The following is a 17633-nucleotide window of genomic DNA, read 5'->3' on the forward strand; positions in this document are numbered from 1 at the left end:
TGAAACTTAAATCAAATAGTCTTTCTATATACACTATTTACAGAAAGACTTTTATATACTATATACTACCATATATCTATTTATCATTGCTTTTAGAATATGCAAATTATCTTCACTCCTATTTGCTGCTCAGAGAAAAAGAAAAGTAGATCACAGTAGCAAGAATAATTTTGTAATGTCATGGGGCAACAACTTACTTTTCATTGGAGACACAATTAATAACTTATTTTAGACCTAAACAGAGAGAGAGAGAACGTAGTACAGTTATTGCCTGCGAGCACTGAGCTTGATTTATTTTTCTTCCAAACAAGAGACACAGATTGCTGTATTCACTGTTTTCACTACTGAAATGTCACTCATACATGCTCCTTTTCCCTGCAGTCTAATTGTCGGGAATCTAAAATTTGCAAGTATTATTAAAGAACTGTGGAGAAAATATACATATTCATATGTCCATAAATACATGCACATATATTTATCTGTATGCATGCATCCTTATTGTAAGATGCCCATTTTACAAAAGACACTATGCTTTCATGTATGTTATTGCCCATTTTTATTCCATTTTCTGATAAAATCTACTCTGTTTCCACAGGTTGGCTTTGACTCTGTGTTATTACGACTTACAAACATTGCAGCAGGGACAGGCCATGCTGTTATAAGCAGAAGAGGAGTTTATGGCTCTATAACAGTTAGCTGGATTTCAGAATGCCCACCAGACCTAGTCACTGACTCTGTTAAACTCGGCAATATTACTCCTCCATTTGGTGAGTAATTGCTGCAACAAATTATGTACAGCTGCAAGGACAACAGCTATGACAGTGACATAAGTGATGATACCACCATTTAGTTACTCGTACCTCTACATGTTTCCTTTATTAATAAAGAGTCATTAGAATGAAGTAATGTCATCCAATTTTTAGCTGTAAGGGACATGTTTACTTTATGAGAAAAAAAACCCAACTTTTTTTCATAGCCACAATGCTATGCCCCTGAAGGACAGCTTTCTATAGAAAAGACCCTTATCGTGAAAATTTCTTCACCTTGATGGAGTGGAATTTTGACTAAATTCCCTATGTCAGTGTATTTCCAGATAAAAAGAGAATTCCTCATTAGTCATTTTGACCCTCTCAATCATTCTTCTTTCAGGTACTGTTGAATTTTCCACTGGGGAGGAAAGTAAAGTGATTTCTTTTCAGGCTACTCCAAGCCTAAATGAACCTGAGACATTTGCCATCGCTTTAACAGCAGTGCATAGCAATGTGTCTGGTGGGGCTCGCCTGAGGTGAGGATATTACACTTTTGAGTTGCACTGATCCTGTCAGAATTATGACATGTATAGAGGCATATACCTCATACAAATCCACATTGAATTATAGGTAGCTAACAAATTGTTGTTCCTTTTCTGATAAATTTCTATGTGTTACCTCACATGGAAAAGAATGTCAGTACAGCAGATTTGATTTGCCCAGAACTGTGGATTTTCTTCAGTTCCAGCCTGTTGCTTGGCATTGGGATCTGAAGTGCCTAGAATGTCTCTAAAATTATGGAGACACTTTGGAAAGGCAGTTTGGTTGAAGAACCACGATCAACAGTTTTAACTAGGATGCTGAAGAATGAAATAAACTCTGTCAATTTTCAGTGTCCCTAGAAATCCATATTTAGAAGATCTTAGATACAAATATTATTTTAAATAAATCAAATTAAATGTTCTAAAAATGATTAATTTATATCAAACCCCCTTTTTATTCTGAAAAATTAAGAAATTAAATTCAATTTAGTTTTTTATCCCAGTTAAATTGTTATCTGTTCTTCAAGCTATTTTCATTCTTCCTTATGGAAGAAGAAAGTATATAAAAAATGGGCATAGAGTGACACCGTATGGAGAATGGTATTGGCTTCACCATGTTAAAATTGCACTGGCAAATCTGACAGAAGTCAGGAGTGAACTAGATGCCTAAATACCTTAAACTGACCCTTTCTCCTAGGCTTGTCCATCCTATGGACTTGAGTCCTTAAGCATGTTTATTGTGTGAGTCAAATACCTTGAGCATAAGAGAATAACCTTTCCTAGAAAACTTAGGATTGCATCCCACAACATGTAAAGCTCACAATTACTTAGGAGGTTTTCTTGCTTCCTAAGTGTTGGAAGAGTCTCATCTGTTAGCCAAATCCAGTCACAGTAATTGTGCCATTTGGTAGCCTCTGGCATTGAATAATGGTTCAGTTCTAGAGAGAAGAGGATGGCGCAAGATTTAACAGAGTCTGTCTAATATTTTGTAATAAGAAGAGGATATATTTAATATGAACAAAATAAAGCTTAAATTGATTTTGATAACAAGACTAGATCTGGGAAAAAAAAGTATTTTAATTAATATTGTAAGGAGGCAGTATTTCAAAGCCTTGCTGTATATTTTAAAATAACTTCTCTAACTTTCTGGCTAAAACTGTAGACCTGCTAGCAGCTGTCTGCTTCACAGCTTTCCCTTGGTACAGGAGGTTTGTTCAGTGTTTAAAACAGGTGATACTTGTAGTGGCTGTATTATCTTCCTGTATCATGTGCTCAGTAGGAAGACCTACTTTCCGTTGCCTCTCCATTTTGTCAGGAAGACCATATTTTATATATCATTTGCTCGGTAGCCTGTCCTGACTTAGGATGCATTAAGCCTGTGGAGGGCTGCTCAATCCAAACATTACCAAAGCATTTTTTTAGGGAAGCTCTTTATGTCTTGCTTTGTATGGTTGCTATTTCTTCCCTCTGCTGTTATACATTTTTTAATCCACTTTCTTAGAGCCATCATTGATTGCTCACTCAAAATTATTATGCTTGATTGTTGTGATTTTCATTTTTAGTATTTCCTCTCTCAATGTGATATTGTTTCTGTTTCAGATCAGGATTTACAATAGCTAAAATTGAGCCAATGGGGATCTTTCAGTTTGATCTTAACTCAAGATCAGTTTCAGTTGAAGAAGATGTCCAAGTAGTCAGACTACATGTCCAAAGATTGTTTGGTTTTCAAAGTAATCTCACTAAACTGACATACCAGACCATTGCAGGAAGTGCCAAACCACTAGAAGACTTTATGCCCATCTACAATGGAGAGCTTATGTTTTTACATTTTCAGACAAATGCAGTGATAGAAATATCAATAATTGATGACACTATGTCTGAAATACAAGAATTTTTTTTTGTAAATTTGACTTCTGTGGAAATTCTGGATGTTCAGCCTGCAAACCTTGACTGGAGTCCCCGTTTGAATCCAGCTTTCAGTGTTGCAACAGTTAATATCCTGGCTAATGATATTCATCATGGAATACTAAGTTTGGGCCCAGAGTTTATTTATATTGAAGAAGATACAAACAACAATACTTCCAACAAAGCAATGCTTCAGATCAGAAGGACCAAAGGATTTAGTGGTGATATTAAAATAACTGTGAAAACCTTTGGGGGACTGAGTGCACAGGGTGGAGTAGATTTGTATCCTTTTGGAAATGTTTATGGATATTCAAACTTCACATGGGCAATGGAAGGAGAAGATTTTGAAGAACAGACAATCTCTCTGACTTTGCTGGATGGAGAACGTGAAAGCCAGGTGTCCATAAAAATTTTTGATGATGATGAGCCTGAAGGACAGGAATCATTTTATGTTTTCCTCTCAGATCCTGAATATGGAGCTCAGATTGTGGAAGGAAGGGATGAACATGGATTTGCTGCCTTTGCAACAGTAATTATTGCAGGTAATATTATTTACCCCAGGAAATGAGTAGATGTATTTGAATTAAATAACAGTAAATAACTATATGTTCTTGTAGCAATTTTTATGTAAAATTGGAACTCTATATGATAATAAGCAGGGTATTCTATTCCCAAATTCAGTGTTTTCCAGATCAGAGGAAGCATCTAATACACAAAGCCCACTTAGCATCCCTTTGCAATGTAACTCAAAATACGCCTATATGTGCTGCTTATCTCTGTTCTTGTCCTTTATGAAGGGAGAATGCTGAGCAGAAGTGTTTGTGTTGGAGATGGAGTAGCATTGTAGGCTTATTTGGTTTTTTGCCGTTTTCCTTTTTCCAACCCTTCCTCCTGGGATGTGAGATTCCCCTCTGAGTAGATCCATGACTTCCAAATTCAAAGAATGAATGGGATATCTTATGATACAGACCTGTGACTATGAGAAGAGTTACAATTAACTTATAGTATGAAAATGAAAGTGTCCAAGAGGAACCTGTTATAGAATTGCTGACCTTCCATTGTTTGTTCTCAGTATTGTACAAGTGATCCTTTTTCACAGTACCATAGTGCTGCATTCAGACCAAAATATTTTGTATAACTGTAAGTACTGACCACTTATTGACAGTTTATGGCACAAAAATATCCTTTTTGCTTGGTTTGTTTCTAAAGACCAGATGATTTGTATTTTGCTTCTTCAGGTACTTTGCTTTCTCAAGTTCCAGAATGTTTTAAGATTCTTTTACCCCTTTTTTTTTTTTTTTTTTTTTTTCTCCCCTAACAGTCTATAAAACATGATTTTGTAAAAGAAAATGTAATGGGGCATTTAAATACAGGAAGACATAGTTCCTACTGAGACCATAAGATTACCTAAAAGAGGAGAGACATAAAATTTTACTGACTCATTATTTAAATAGTGCATTATGGCAGCAATGCTTGATGGGAGATAGTGAGTATAAGTTGAAATGAGATTTAGCCTGGTTATTCTTTTCTACTGAGTGCAGAGAGCCAGTGGCACAGGTTGCCTGGGGAGGTTGCATGGTCTCTCTCCATCCCTGGAATTTTTAAAGCCCAAAACTTCTGAGCCATCTGGTCTGGTTTCAGAAATAATTCAGCTTTGAGAAGGGTATTGGACTAGAGAATTAAAGGGCCCTTTTAACCTGAATTATGTTGGCATTATGTCAGATGTGTTTCATATACTTTGTATTTTTAAGTTAAGTCTTTCACTTTTACAATGGATGGAGTTTGTGCAAAGCATAAAAACAGTTTCTGTTTTCATTCTTTGCTACTATGCAGTTCATACCTGCAGTGTAGTCATGCTCTGCTTCTGGGGATGAAGGACAGGAATTAGTCACCAAGGAAGAATTTTTCTTTCAGTCACTGGCCTACTGTGAGAAAATTATGTTAGAACTCCAATTTCTCTTAGCATGCACATAAGCAAACACACAGTTTCTGTTCATCTTACTTTATATATTGACTTTTAGTAAGCACAGGGGTGGAACCAGATTGCCTTTTCAATTGCAGACTAAAGCCATCACTACCTTCAAGGAGAAATCTTTTAGAAGCAAGATCTGATTGAGCACTATAAAGATATTCATTTCCCCTCATTAACACTGGGGATTTTTGTCTTCCACTGCTGTTTTTCTGAAGTTGCTTGCATTCCCCTGAGAAAAATGTGCTGTTTTGCACCTTACTAGTTCCACACATAGAATTAATGATGCAAGAAAAAAGCTCATGTAATAATCTGTGAAAATGGATGAGTTCAACAACATCATGGATAGGATGAATAAGAAAGCTTAAGTTACATCTCTGTAAGCCCATCTTTATCACATTACTTACTTTATATGTTGAGGCCCATTTCTGTTCAGACAGAGTGTTTTAAGATTTATGATAAACATAGCTGGACTGATTCTCTCATAAGGACATGATAAGCAAGGCTTTTGAGATTGTTCTAGAGATTACTGTAACACTTAGGCTCGAAGTCAAGAGACATAGAATTCAGTCAGTTTGTTGAATGCTTCTAAAAAGACAAGCTTACACTCAGAAATCGTGCCAGAACTCTCATAAGAAATTTACTTTCAAAAATTGTTGTTATTATTCTGCTGATTAAAATAAAATTTAGATATGCTAAATTCTAAATATGAAATTCTGGACTGTAAATTGAAAATAGAAATATTAAGAAAATTGAAGTGTCCCTAAATAGTACTTTGCAGCGTGGTTTTGATACCAGACTGTTTGGGGTTTTAGCACTTGTGCATATTAAAAGTATAATTTACTCTCAGCTTAAGTTTCTTGCTTACTACTTTCATGGACTATTTCCTACGCAGGAAGCGATCTCCAGAATGGCATTTTGGGATTCACTCCAGAAGTACAAAGTGGCTTGATACTTGATGAAGACTCAGAAAACAGAGAGGTGCTGCTGACAGTTGCACGACAACCAAACAGGTGCAGGCAACAGCTGACTCCAGTGCTCTTCCTACACTCTGTAATATGTTGTCTTGAAACACAGGAGCTACTGTTAGTGGAAGAGGTTTTCATCACAGAGTTTTAGAATGAGTGCTTCCCTTTCACCCCATTTAATAGCTTCACAGATTTTGGCAATGGGGCATTTAAGCTGTGAATGTAATTAGATTTGTCTATTGGTCTAAAGCAGAAACAGAAAAAAACTCAAATGTTTACAGTTTTATACTTTAAGTCAGCAAGTATGAAGGTTTTGCATAAGGTAAAGTATTTGCAGTGCTAAAGGTGTAAGTCCAGTTCTTACCTCTCTGTGTACTGTAACTAGGCATGAATACTACAAGGAGCAATTAAGGAGTTACGTAAGCGTCAGTATGCTTATGTCTACTTTTTTCCTAATTAGCACATATATATATATAATGTACATTTATGTGTGCTTTAAACAAATATGCTCAGGTATGGTAAGTTTCTTACACTTAAGAACAGACAAATTCTATTTGGCTTTCCAGGCCAATGTTACTATAGTATTAATGAAGGTACTTGGGCACATCCCTGCCTTCCCGACACCATTGTCTCTTATTCAGATAATTGCATGTTAGAAACAAAAATTAAGAGGCTTTCCATAATGACTTTATTTTCCTCTTCTGTTACTTTTAAAAATAATATAAATAGAGGAAGAAATTTAAATAAAAAGAGCAATTTTATTTTCATTGGAGAGCAAATTATTCCCTAATGATTAGTTTTGAATAATAAAATAAAGTGTATGTTACATCTGTACTTTATGTTTCCTAAATCTGTTATGCTCGCTTTCAGTATATGAATACTCTTCTCTTTTGCTTATAGGGCTTTTGGAGATGTGAAGATCTTCTGGCGTGCGACCTTTAATAAAACAGATGTTGTCCTTCTGAAGGATGGTGTGAACTTGGAGAATGAACTTGTATCTGTGCTGGGATACACGACCTGTGTGGCAGGTCAAACAATGTGCAACATCTCCATTGAAATAAAACCTGATCATGTAAGTAATTATTGCTCATTTATGTGCAGTGCTGAATTGCAGTTTGTCAAGATGGAAAAACTCCCTGATCCAGAGGAGCTGATGCTTAGTTTGAACATAGTAACTTTATATCTGCTTAGCTTCTCTGGAAAATATTTATTTATAGTCTTGTACTGCCTTCATTGAGACTGACAAAAAATTGGGAAGGAGATAAGTATTCAGCTTGAAGAGTAAATTAAAGATCTTAGATTTTTATATAGCAGTAAGAAAAAAGAATACAGTTCTTTCACAGAAGTGTTTGATCATATGCTCTTACCCTGCACACAGTCGGTTTTTCATCTATCAAAGCATTTCTTAGGGTGGTTTATGGAAAACATTCTATAAGTAATACTCATTGCACAAAAAAACCTTTGAGTCTAACGTGTGTGTAATTTTATATTCCTTCATCTAGCACAGTGATCTGTGGAAACTCATAAAACTGCATAAGAATCTCTGAGTGTCTAAAAATCTGTCACTGTTCCCATCCACCTTGTGAATAGTGAAGTTCCTGCCAGGAGCCTGCTCAAGTGTGGAGTCATAACCTCTCAGGCATACACCTGCTCTGGCGTGGGGCTCCTCCATAAGATGCAGGTGGATCTCTGCATCCCCATGGACCTCCATGGGCTGCAGGGGCACAGGTGCTTCATCATGGACTGCACCACTGGCTGCAGGGGAATACCCGCTCCAGGGCCTGGAACACTTCTCCCCCTCCTTCTCCACAGGCCATGGTGTCTGCAGAGTTGTTCCTCTTATGTGTTGTCACCCTGCTCTACTCTGGTTGCAATTTCATCTGCATAGCAACAGGTTTTTTGCTTCTTAGATAAGTGGTCATTGGGGTTTTACCACCATTTCTGATTGGCTCAGACATGGCCTGTTTCAGGCCCATCTTGGAGCTGTCTGGCATTGGCTGTGCCAGACATGCAGAAAATTTCTGGCAACTTCTCATAGAAGCCACCCCTGTAGTTCCACCATTACCAAAACCTGGCCATACAAATTCAGTTTAAAAAAATAGTAAAAAAACCAACATATAGCTTCGATGATTACTATTTTTTAATAATGCTATTTTCTTGTAATGATTTTTTTTTTTTCCCAAGTTTGCTACATGACAAGTGCATGCTATAGATCAAAGTAACATCTTTCCAATGATTTTTGGAATCTTAGTAATGGGAAGTATATTTTTAAATGTTACATTTGTGTTGTAGGTACAGAATAAAAGATGAGGCAGAACGTAGTACTGTAAACTTAACGCTGCTACCTTTTTTTTTTTCAGTAAGGAAACAAAGTTCCACAGCCTGTATTTTTAGAGTGACATGTTCCTCTATATGTGAAACATCAGAAAAGCCTATCAAATAGTATTGTCTGACCTCTGAGAGTTTCAATAAATTCATTTAACTGTGCAAATCTACTGATTTTTTAAAATTTTCTTGTAAAAACATGCATAAACATTTAAATGTTTAAATGCTAAGGTTGTACATAAAATGTTTTTCAGAACTTTAACTGAGTTCAGTACTTGAATACAGGAGAGTTATTATGCAAATTAATTGCATTTTCAAAATTGCATACTTAATTCTGTACAGTTTTTCCAAATGTGAGTAGGTAGGTACATGCAATTTTTCTAAAGTAAAAAGAAAATGAAAGAGCAAATTCTTCATAAATTGTATATCTATGTAAATTCATAATCTGGAATATGGTTCTCTTTGAGAGTTTACCATCATTTATGTCAAATTTACAGCCACAATGCCTGCACTATTTAAATAGCTACTTTAATCCAGTAAGTTCCACGTGAAAATATGGGATTTAATTATTGTGCCTGAAAGAGTGATGCACATTGCAGTAGTTTCTAGGATATATTTTATTGTACTTATTGCACATTTCAGGGAGCATGATTGTGGGAAATGTTATTAAAGTGATCCAGTGTGCATACAAAGTAATATATAAACATTTATTCAAAGCAGAAAGTTATTTGTAGATCTTATAATGATATGAAAATCATCCCTCACAGGTACCAGAATTTGAAACTTACATTTTTGTTGAGCTGTATGATGTAAGCACAGGAGCTGCTTTGAACAACAGTGCCAGATTTGCTTTTATAACTGTCCTGGAAAGTGATGCTCCTTATGGTTTAGTGTATTTTGCTGTGGGATCTCGATTTGCTGTGGCTTACAAGAAGACATCTTTAATCAGTCTGCAAGTTCTTAGAGATTCTAGTACTTCAGTAACAACAATGGTTAGCTACAGTATGCAGGTAAGACTTGTTCTTATATAATTTATATCTTTTTCTGACCTTTAGGAAAGCAGACTTCCAGCTCTTCAGGGAGATGGTCAGGGGGTTCCCCTGGGTGACTGCCCTCAGGGACAAAGGAGTGGAAGAGAGCTGACAGATCTTTAGTCTTCCGTAGAACACAGGAGCTAGCAATCCCCAGGAGCAAGAAATCAGGCAATGAAGGCAGGAGTCTGGCATTGGTGAGTCAGAACCTGCTGGTCAAACTAAAGAGAAAGAAGCAAATGCACAAGCAGTTGAAGCTAAGACAGGTAAGGTGGGAAGCAAATAGAGATGGAGCGTGAATGTGCAAGGAAAGCTAAGGTGAAACTGGAAGTGAACCTGGCAAGGGACACAAAAAATAACAGGAAGGGCTTCTAGAGGTATGTTAACCAGAAAGGGAAGGTCAAAGAAGGTGTTTCCCCCTGAAAAACTGGTGGCAACAGATTAACGAAAAGCTTTTTTTCCTACACCTCTGAAGTGGATGGACATTAGAATGGAGCATGGAAGAGCAAGTCCCTTCCACTCTATGGTGAAATCAGGTTCATGGCCACCTGAGGAAACTGAATGTACACAACTCTATGGGACCCAGAGAGAGGCATCCCAGAGTCTTGAGGGAATTGACTGATGTTGCCAAGACAGTCTCCCTTGTTATTTGTAAAGTCTTGACAATCTTTTGCTGATGATCCCTGATAACTGGAAAAGGGATATTACTATACCCATCTTTAAAAAGGGAAGGAAGACCCTGGGAACTATCAAGCTGTTGGCCTCCCCTTTGTGCCTGGGAAGATCACAGAACAGATCCTCCCAGGAGCTCTGCTAAGGCATTTGGAGGACAGGGAGGAGACTGGAGAGAGCCAGCACAGCTTCACCAAGAGAAAATCCTGTTTCACCCAACTGGTGGGCTTCTGTGACAGGGTAACTCCATCTGTGTAGTGTAAAAGGGAAGAGCTACAGATGTCATTTATCTGGACTTCTGTAAAACCTTTGGCACATCACCTGCAACATCCTTCTCTCTAAATTGGAGAGAGATGGATTTGATGTTGGATTTGAATGAACTGTTGTTTGATGGATAACAAAGTGGGTGGATGGTCACGTCCAGAGGGCTGTAGTCAGTGGCTCAGAGTCCTGATGGATATCAGTAGCAAGTGGTGTCCCTCAGGGATCTGTACTGGGACCAGTGTTATTTATTTATTTATTTATGGCTTCATTAATGCTGTAGATGAAGGGATTGAGTGCACTCTTAGCAAATTTGCAGAAGACACCAACCGAGGGTGCAGCTGACACTGCTGGAAGATGGGATGCCATCCAGAGGCACCAGGACAGGCTCAAGAAGTGGCCTCTGGGAATCTCATGAGGTTTGACAAGACCAAGTGCAAAGTGCCGCACCTGGGTCACCCTCACTGCAGGCTGGGGGATGAGCAGATTGAGAGCTGCCCTGCCCCAAAGGATGTGGGGGTGCTAGTTAGGGGCTGGACGTGAGCCAGCCATGGGCACTCCCAGCCCAGACAGCCAAGTGTGTCCTGGGCTGCATCCAAAGCCCTGTGGGCAGCAGGGGAGGGAGGGGATTCTGCCCCTCTGCCCTGCAGAGGAGGCCACTCAGTTGATCAGAGGGATGGAGAACCTCTGCTATGAGGAAATGCTGAGAGAATTGGGATTGTTCAGCCAGGAGAAGAGGCAGCTTTGGGCTGACCCAGTTGCAGCCTTCCAGTATCTGAAGGAAGCCTGTCTGAAAGTTGTAGAGGGACTTCTGGCAAGGGCAAGTGACAAGACGAGAGGGAATGGTTTAAAACTGAAAGACAGTACATTTAGGTTAGATATTGGGAAAAAATTCTTTACTGTGAGAGTAGTGAGGCACTGGCAAGGGAAGCTGTGGATGCCACATCCCTGGAGCTGTTCAAGACCAGATTCAATGGAGCTCTGAGCCACTGGTCTGGTGAAAGTTGTCCCTGTCCACTGTAGGGGCTTTGGAACTAGAAGGTCTTTAAGATCCTTTTCAACCCAAACCATTCGTATAATCATAGATTTCATGGTTTAACATTTGCTGGGCCTAGCTTTGGTTTTCCATTATTAAAAGACCTTTTTCCATTGTCAAGAATATTTTTTTAGCAATGTCTTTCAGTGGCCTCAAAGATTTTGGTCAGCTATGAATCTAATATATTTCTTTCTTTGCTCTATGGCTCTTGTGAGCCTTCAATTTTTGAGGCTTCTTCATCTGAAATTAAGTGTTTATCCTGGTGGATATGTATACAACATCCAGACAGCAGGACATTTGCTGTGTTAGGGCACAATTTTATGACAACCAGAACATACTTAGGAAATGTGAGAGAAATGTTATAAAATTTTATTCAATGTCCTAGGAGTAATAAACAACAACAAAAAAAATCATTCTTCTTATCAAAATAGCACGTGCTAAAATAGATTTTATCATCCCCATTCATTTTTTAGAAATTTATGTCTGTAGCACAAGACTCTTCTAGCTGTTGACACTTTTTTCTCTTAAATGCATACCCCACTCATTATTATTGCAGCTGATAAAAGTTTCCCTTTAGCAGATCTGCAAACACATAATTCCTGCCTCTTCCTCAGTATCTGTGAATCCAGCATCAGGGCACAGGCTACATGAGATACTCTGTCAAGTTTACCATCACATTGGAATACTACTTGGCCTGATCTTGTGGGGTTTTTGCCTAAAATAATTATTTTTGGTGTGAGTTGTTATATACTTCCCCTTTATAATAAAAGCTTCTGCATTCTACTGTTATACTGAATGCATATCTGTTTTAACCACATAGATTTACATGGTGTTTCTATGCATTTATTATATAGTAGTTGGCTAGTGTTTCAATTAGATTGTGTAGTAACAAATTTTCACAATTATTCAACCTAAGAATTGACTATAATTTAGCTGTTAAATGGAAAAGAAATTGCTACTGCCCAATGTATAATTAAGCTAAAATATAATGGGCAATCTCTTATACATTTGGAATTTTATAACCAACCTTCTTTGGACATTTTAAGGTTTTGATGGTGCATGGCAAAGTTCTAAAGTATTATTAGTAGCTTTAAAATAAGAGGTCACAGGAGGCAGGAAACAGTACCTGGAAACTGATGTTTATTTCATTCTACAAAAGTTTCTTAGACATTGTTCTGGTCACTACTGCTTTTTTTACTGCTTATTTCCATTTCCTAGTTCTCAGTGGGAAGGGATAAACAAAGGAAAACGTCCCTCTGGAATTTTCACAGGTTATGTGATCATGTCTAGTGCAATTTTGAACTGTTACAGGCTGCATTGACTTATCAGGTTCTCCAGTGAAGTCACAAAATGTCTGATTCATTCCATAAATAAGTTCTACTAATAAAAGCTAAATATTTCCAAAAGGGGTCTAGTATTTCACAAATAAAAATCCTCATTTTATTCAGTAGTATACCTTTACTTAGGAGCTAGTGTACAAGCTACATTTATTAAATTAATATATACTTTTGAAAAATAATACAGTTGAATAGGGGCTCAGAAAGTTAGTTTCCTCTTAAGGAAAGTTTATTATATTACCAGATATAATGTCAACAAAAAGAACAAGACTGAAGAATGAAACAGTAACACCAAACCTCACAGAAGGTAAAAATAACATTTCTTCACAAGGAAATAAGGCCACATAGCATTACTTGATAAATTTATCTATTCACCTTGCATGTGTGTTCTATAATGTTTGCTTTGCCTTTGTATTAAATAGATTATTCATCTTTTAAGTATGTATTCTGGGACTGAAAATACCATGAACTGATATTAATTTGTACACAGATTTCAAAACCATTTGCTTTGCTTTTTATTTAGTTTTCTATGTATTTGTAATAATAGAAACTACCCTAAAGTAAGGGACTTTGTGCTGCAGTCATAGTCTCACATCAAGCCTTCTGGAATTCACACACATGCTAACATTTCTGCAGTATTTATTCACACAGAAGTTTTGTGGGTTTTGTTCTAGAAAAGAAAGAGTGGGACCCTGTTTACTACTGACAATTTATATAATTCCTTTATATATAAAAATCCTCTCAGGGAGATAATTATTTTAAATTTAATTGTTTCATCACTCATAGCTGCTTTTTGAAAGATTACTTCTTTTTTACACATTTTGTTTTTACCCATTGTCAGAGTTTTAATTTAATGAAACCGGGTGGAAGCACCAATTAATGTAGAGGTTTTAGTATTTATTCTTTTTCTGTGGGAGGGAGAGATTAGGAGAAAAAGAGCAAAGCATGCTCAATCTTAAAAATGAACAAAAATAGTTTTATTAACATACATTAAAAGAATGGAAAAAAAAAGTTGAGAAAAAAACCAAACAGAATGAAACTTTAAAACACTCTTCCTTCCCCCTACAAAAGATTAACTTTCTTATTAAACAACATAGAAAGACACAACTTGTGATTTTCAGTCAGTTTCACTATTTAAACATAATCATTCATTACTTTAGGAGAAGAGTCTCTCTAGGGTTTTTTATGGAGACCAGACAAAGTAGTTTTATGCCCACCAGACAAAATAGTCTAGTGCTCCCAATGTCACACATCTGCTGCCACCTGCAGTTTTTGCAGACTGTGATGTTCTATCAGCAAGGCCTCTCAGTGTATCTGGGGTACTATTTACAAATACTTCTGTTCTAAAAACATCTTTGTCTCAAAGGCTGAGATCTCGTTTTGACTCAGGAGTGGGGGCTTTAAAGTTCTCAATTAAATCTCAATCACATCAGTCCTCAATTTTGATTAGAATTAGCATTCTCCCCAACAACACCAAGATGCTACAAAGAACATTCCATTTCTCCATAGTTTCCCCCAGAGAAGTCCGGTTAAAAATGTCCTCTTCAATCGTATTCCAATAACATTATCAGTTCTTTCACTTCTAATCCACTGACTTCATGCGGTGTCTGTTCCATGTACCCTCTGTTTTCTTTCTTCTCTCTCTCAAGGAAGGGTTTTGCTTTAGAGACTCCATGTTGCTAGGAAGGGGTTAAATCCACCTGGGCCTGCAAGTGCCACGTGTTTTCTTTTCTACCCCTTTGTCTCATCCAGGCCAGCCCGGCTGTTGTTATAAAGCTGCAGGTTTTCTTTCTCTGCTGCCAGCGGCTATTAAGCTGGGCCATGGCTTGGCCTCTTCTGCCGCAGTCCCGGGCATGTGGCCAGCACTGCGGAACTGTAGCCTCCCCTCTCTCCTGCCAGCAGCTGGGACAAAGGGGGCTCAGCTGAGCTGGGCCTTCCTTTGCTGCCCCACGAGGTTATCTCATGGCTGACCTTGAAGCAAGAGAGCAAACTGCTAGATATGAGAGTTTTAAATGTCCTTTCCAAAGCCACTTTGGCATCCTTATTGGTCAAACAATCTTGGCTAGCTGTCTGATAAGTCCCTGTCCTCCTCCTCTAAAGCAACTCCAAGGTCCTGGCAGGGAAAACATTACACATTTCTCTATAACTAAAAAATAAAACTGTGCCTACCCATGATACCCATTTAAGGTGTTCTACAGCAGGTGATTTTGAACAATTATGTCTATCGTAATGTTACCTAAAACTCTTTTGGTTTGTTTTAAGGAGCTACAAAAACCTGAGCCTATTGGACGGACTTTCATATCTCCAGCTGTGGCAGGACAAGATTTTGCCAGATCTGAGGGTTTATTGACTTTTGAACATGGACAGAGAAGTGCATTCCTGGATGTGACCCTGACTCCAAAGACAGGATCTTTAAATCCATTTCCTAAACGTTTCCAGGTTGTACTTTCTAATCCCACAGGCAGTGCTAAGGTAGATGATGTGTATGGTATTTCTAACATCACCATTGTCTCAGATTTGGACTCCTTGCCATTTTGGGGACTGATTGATCAACTGCATCAGCCTCTTGATGACACAGTTTTACACAGAATCCTTCAGAATCTGAACGTCAAAGTGGCTACAGAAACTACAGAAGAGCAACTTACTGCTGTGGTGCATATAATAGATAAGGTAAACACCTCCTGTCTTAAATGACTAATAACATTAATTTATATATAACAACACAACAAGGCGCACACACACATATATATATAAAACAGGGCAGATCACATCCACAGCAGTGACTCAGAAGCACAGACTGCAAAAGCAAAAGTGGAAATTGTGAAGTCCACAATTAAGGAAGGGGTTTGTTTGCCACTAGTTAGCATGGTGGCAAGAAATCAGAAATCAGAAATCAAGTATGTTGAAATGAGCAACCACTATTAATTTGCGTATATATCCATAGCTCTAGATTTTCTACTGTGCAATTTTGCCTTTGGTGCTGTAGCTTCACAGAACTTCTTTTCTTAACACTAGGGTCACCTTTGTTGCTTTTAGGCCTGGCACAATCCCTGTTCATACCTTTACAGCAGACTGCAGTCAACACATAAGCAAACCCTACCTGGGTCAGCTGGAGTCTGCTGTAGTCTTAACCAAGCATCTGTCCTTTTTCCTCCAGTAGCTTAGGGAATTGGGGTGTCAGGGTAGCTGAGTGCTTAAGCATTGCACTAAGTTCTATGAAAATTATGGACTAGTTTTATGGTATTATCTCTCTTCTGGACTCTTGGAATAATGCACAGAAGCTGGAAAATTTCTAATTACCAAGATACAAAGCATGATAACAACATCCATTAATTTTTGATTGTTGCCACACAAAACCCAAAGAAAATAATTTTAAAAAAATTCTCAGGACTCAAAAATCTTTGGATTGTAAAACAATGAAATATGCCACATCCTTTCTGTAATAATTAAATCCCCTAGTAAGCAAATCTTTCTGTAGTTTTGACAGACTGTGTCTTATGCCTTAGAAACAGTGATCAGGAGTTGGGAAAACTATTCTGAACTTTCAGAATGAATATTGGAATCATAGAAGATATCACTAAACCAAGAGGAAATGTTACAAGCAGATTCCTTTGTGTAAAATGTTGTTTAATTTCTTCTCCTCTCATTAAGGTTACAGGTGTAGGTGAAAAACTGTTACTCACTGATAAAAGTAGAAGTATTTTCTATGAGATACTCTGTGCTCTGGCTAGCCCAAAACGCGAGGACACACAAGGATATAGCCTGCTTGCTGAGGTGACAGAGAAGTTTGCTTTTTCACTGTTGAGTGGAATAAAGTGTGGATCACCAGGAGAAAGGTTAGTAAGCTTGAATTCATAATATGTTCTGTAAGTACATGACAACTTACCAATGCAGAAGATCTAAATTACATTTTCAGAAAAGGGACTTGTCCCCTATCTAGTATGTTATCCATATGTGAAATATGTTGTTACAGTGTCATGATCTTACAAAGCACTTGTCATAGAGCCAATACAAAGTGCTTCATAAGATTGGAGGTCACACATAACTGTTAATTTGGTATGGGGTAGATGTGGGAACATGAGTCAGAAGAACTGGTATGTATTGACCTACCTTCAGGTTAAATATTGCCTGGAAAAGTATTCATTATTCTTGCTAAGAGAATAATATATAATATGTATGATGCAGAGCTATGTTCTAAGCCTTGGATGAAAATTGACAAACAAAAATTTCTACTGGAATTTTGTAATTTGTATGTTCTTCATTTTGCTCACTTGAACATTACTTTAAAATTTTTAAAGCTACTCGTAGTTACAGATTGCTAGTTTTGTCTCCAAGGGCATAATACCCTCATCAGCCTAATGGGCAAGGGAAATAAGTGACTGAAGAAAGAAGGTATTCTTTTTTATTATTTTATTATTGAGACAGATAGTTTCAAACACTGTGTTTCTCCTGTTGAGGATCTATTAACAGCTGATGCTGGAATGTGTGTTCAGTGTTCAGACCTTAAAAGTTAAAATTCTTTATTCCAAGTTTTTTTTACATCATATGTTGGGAAAAAAAAATAAAGCAACATCATCCCCATCATCCATTTTAATGCCTCACCTGTGTTTTAGACTCGGTTCTACATCAAGTTGTAAAGTTGAGCATTTTGATAACCTAGTTCACTATGGACAAGTTTTAATTGCAAGTCATAAGGGGCAAATACCAGAGAGGGAATGGAGAAGCCGAAATATGTAAAAAAATCAGCCTCTTTTTTTTTTTTTCCTTTCCTTTCCTTTCCTTTCCTTTCCTTTCCTTTCCTTTCCTTTCCTTTCCTTTCCTTTCCTTTCCTTTCCTTT

The 17633-nt window shown here is 37.5% G+C and overlaps 1 protein-coding gene across 1 annotated transcript in view; it reads left to right on the forward strand.

Annotated features, from left to right (window-relative positions):
• The window catches only part of ADGRV1 (adhesion G protein-coupled receptor V1), a 279799-nt gene that overhangs the window by 124487 nt on the left and 137679 nt on the right, over window positions 1-17633 (forward strand). Inside the window, exons 74-81 of the mRNA XM_058424189.1 lie at window positions 596-767; window positions 1150-1285; window positions 2891-3738; window positions 6061-6178; window positions 7034-7205; window positions 9226-9468; window positions 15058-15465; window positions 16447-16631. Coding sequence (XP_058280172.1) covers window positions 596-767; window positions 1150-1285; window positions 2891-3738; window positions 6061-6178; window positions 7034-7205; window positions 9226-9468; window positions 15058-15465; window positions 16447-16631 — 2282 coding nt within the window. The remainder of the gene's footprint in view (window positions 1-595; window positions 768-1149; window positions 1286-2890; window positions 3739-6060; window positions 6179-7033; window positions 7206-9225; window positions 9469-15057; window positions 15466-16446; window positions 16632-17633) is intronic.

Source organism: Hirundo rustica, chromosome Z, assembly GCF_015227805.2.
Source record: "Hirundo rustica isolate bHirRus1 chromosome Z, bHirRus1.pri.v3, whole genome shotgun sequence".
NCBI classification, from domain to species: Eukaryota; Metazoa; Chordata; class Aves; order Passeriformes; family Hirundinidae; genus Hirundo; species Hirundo rustica.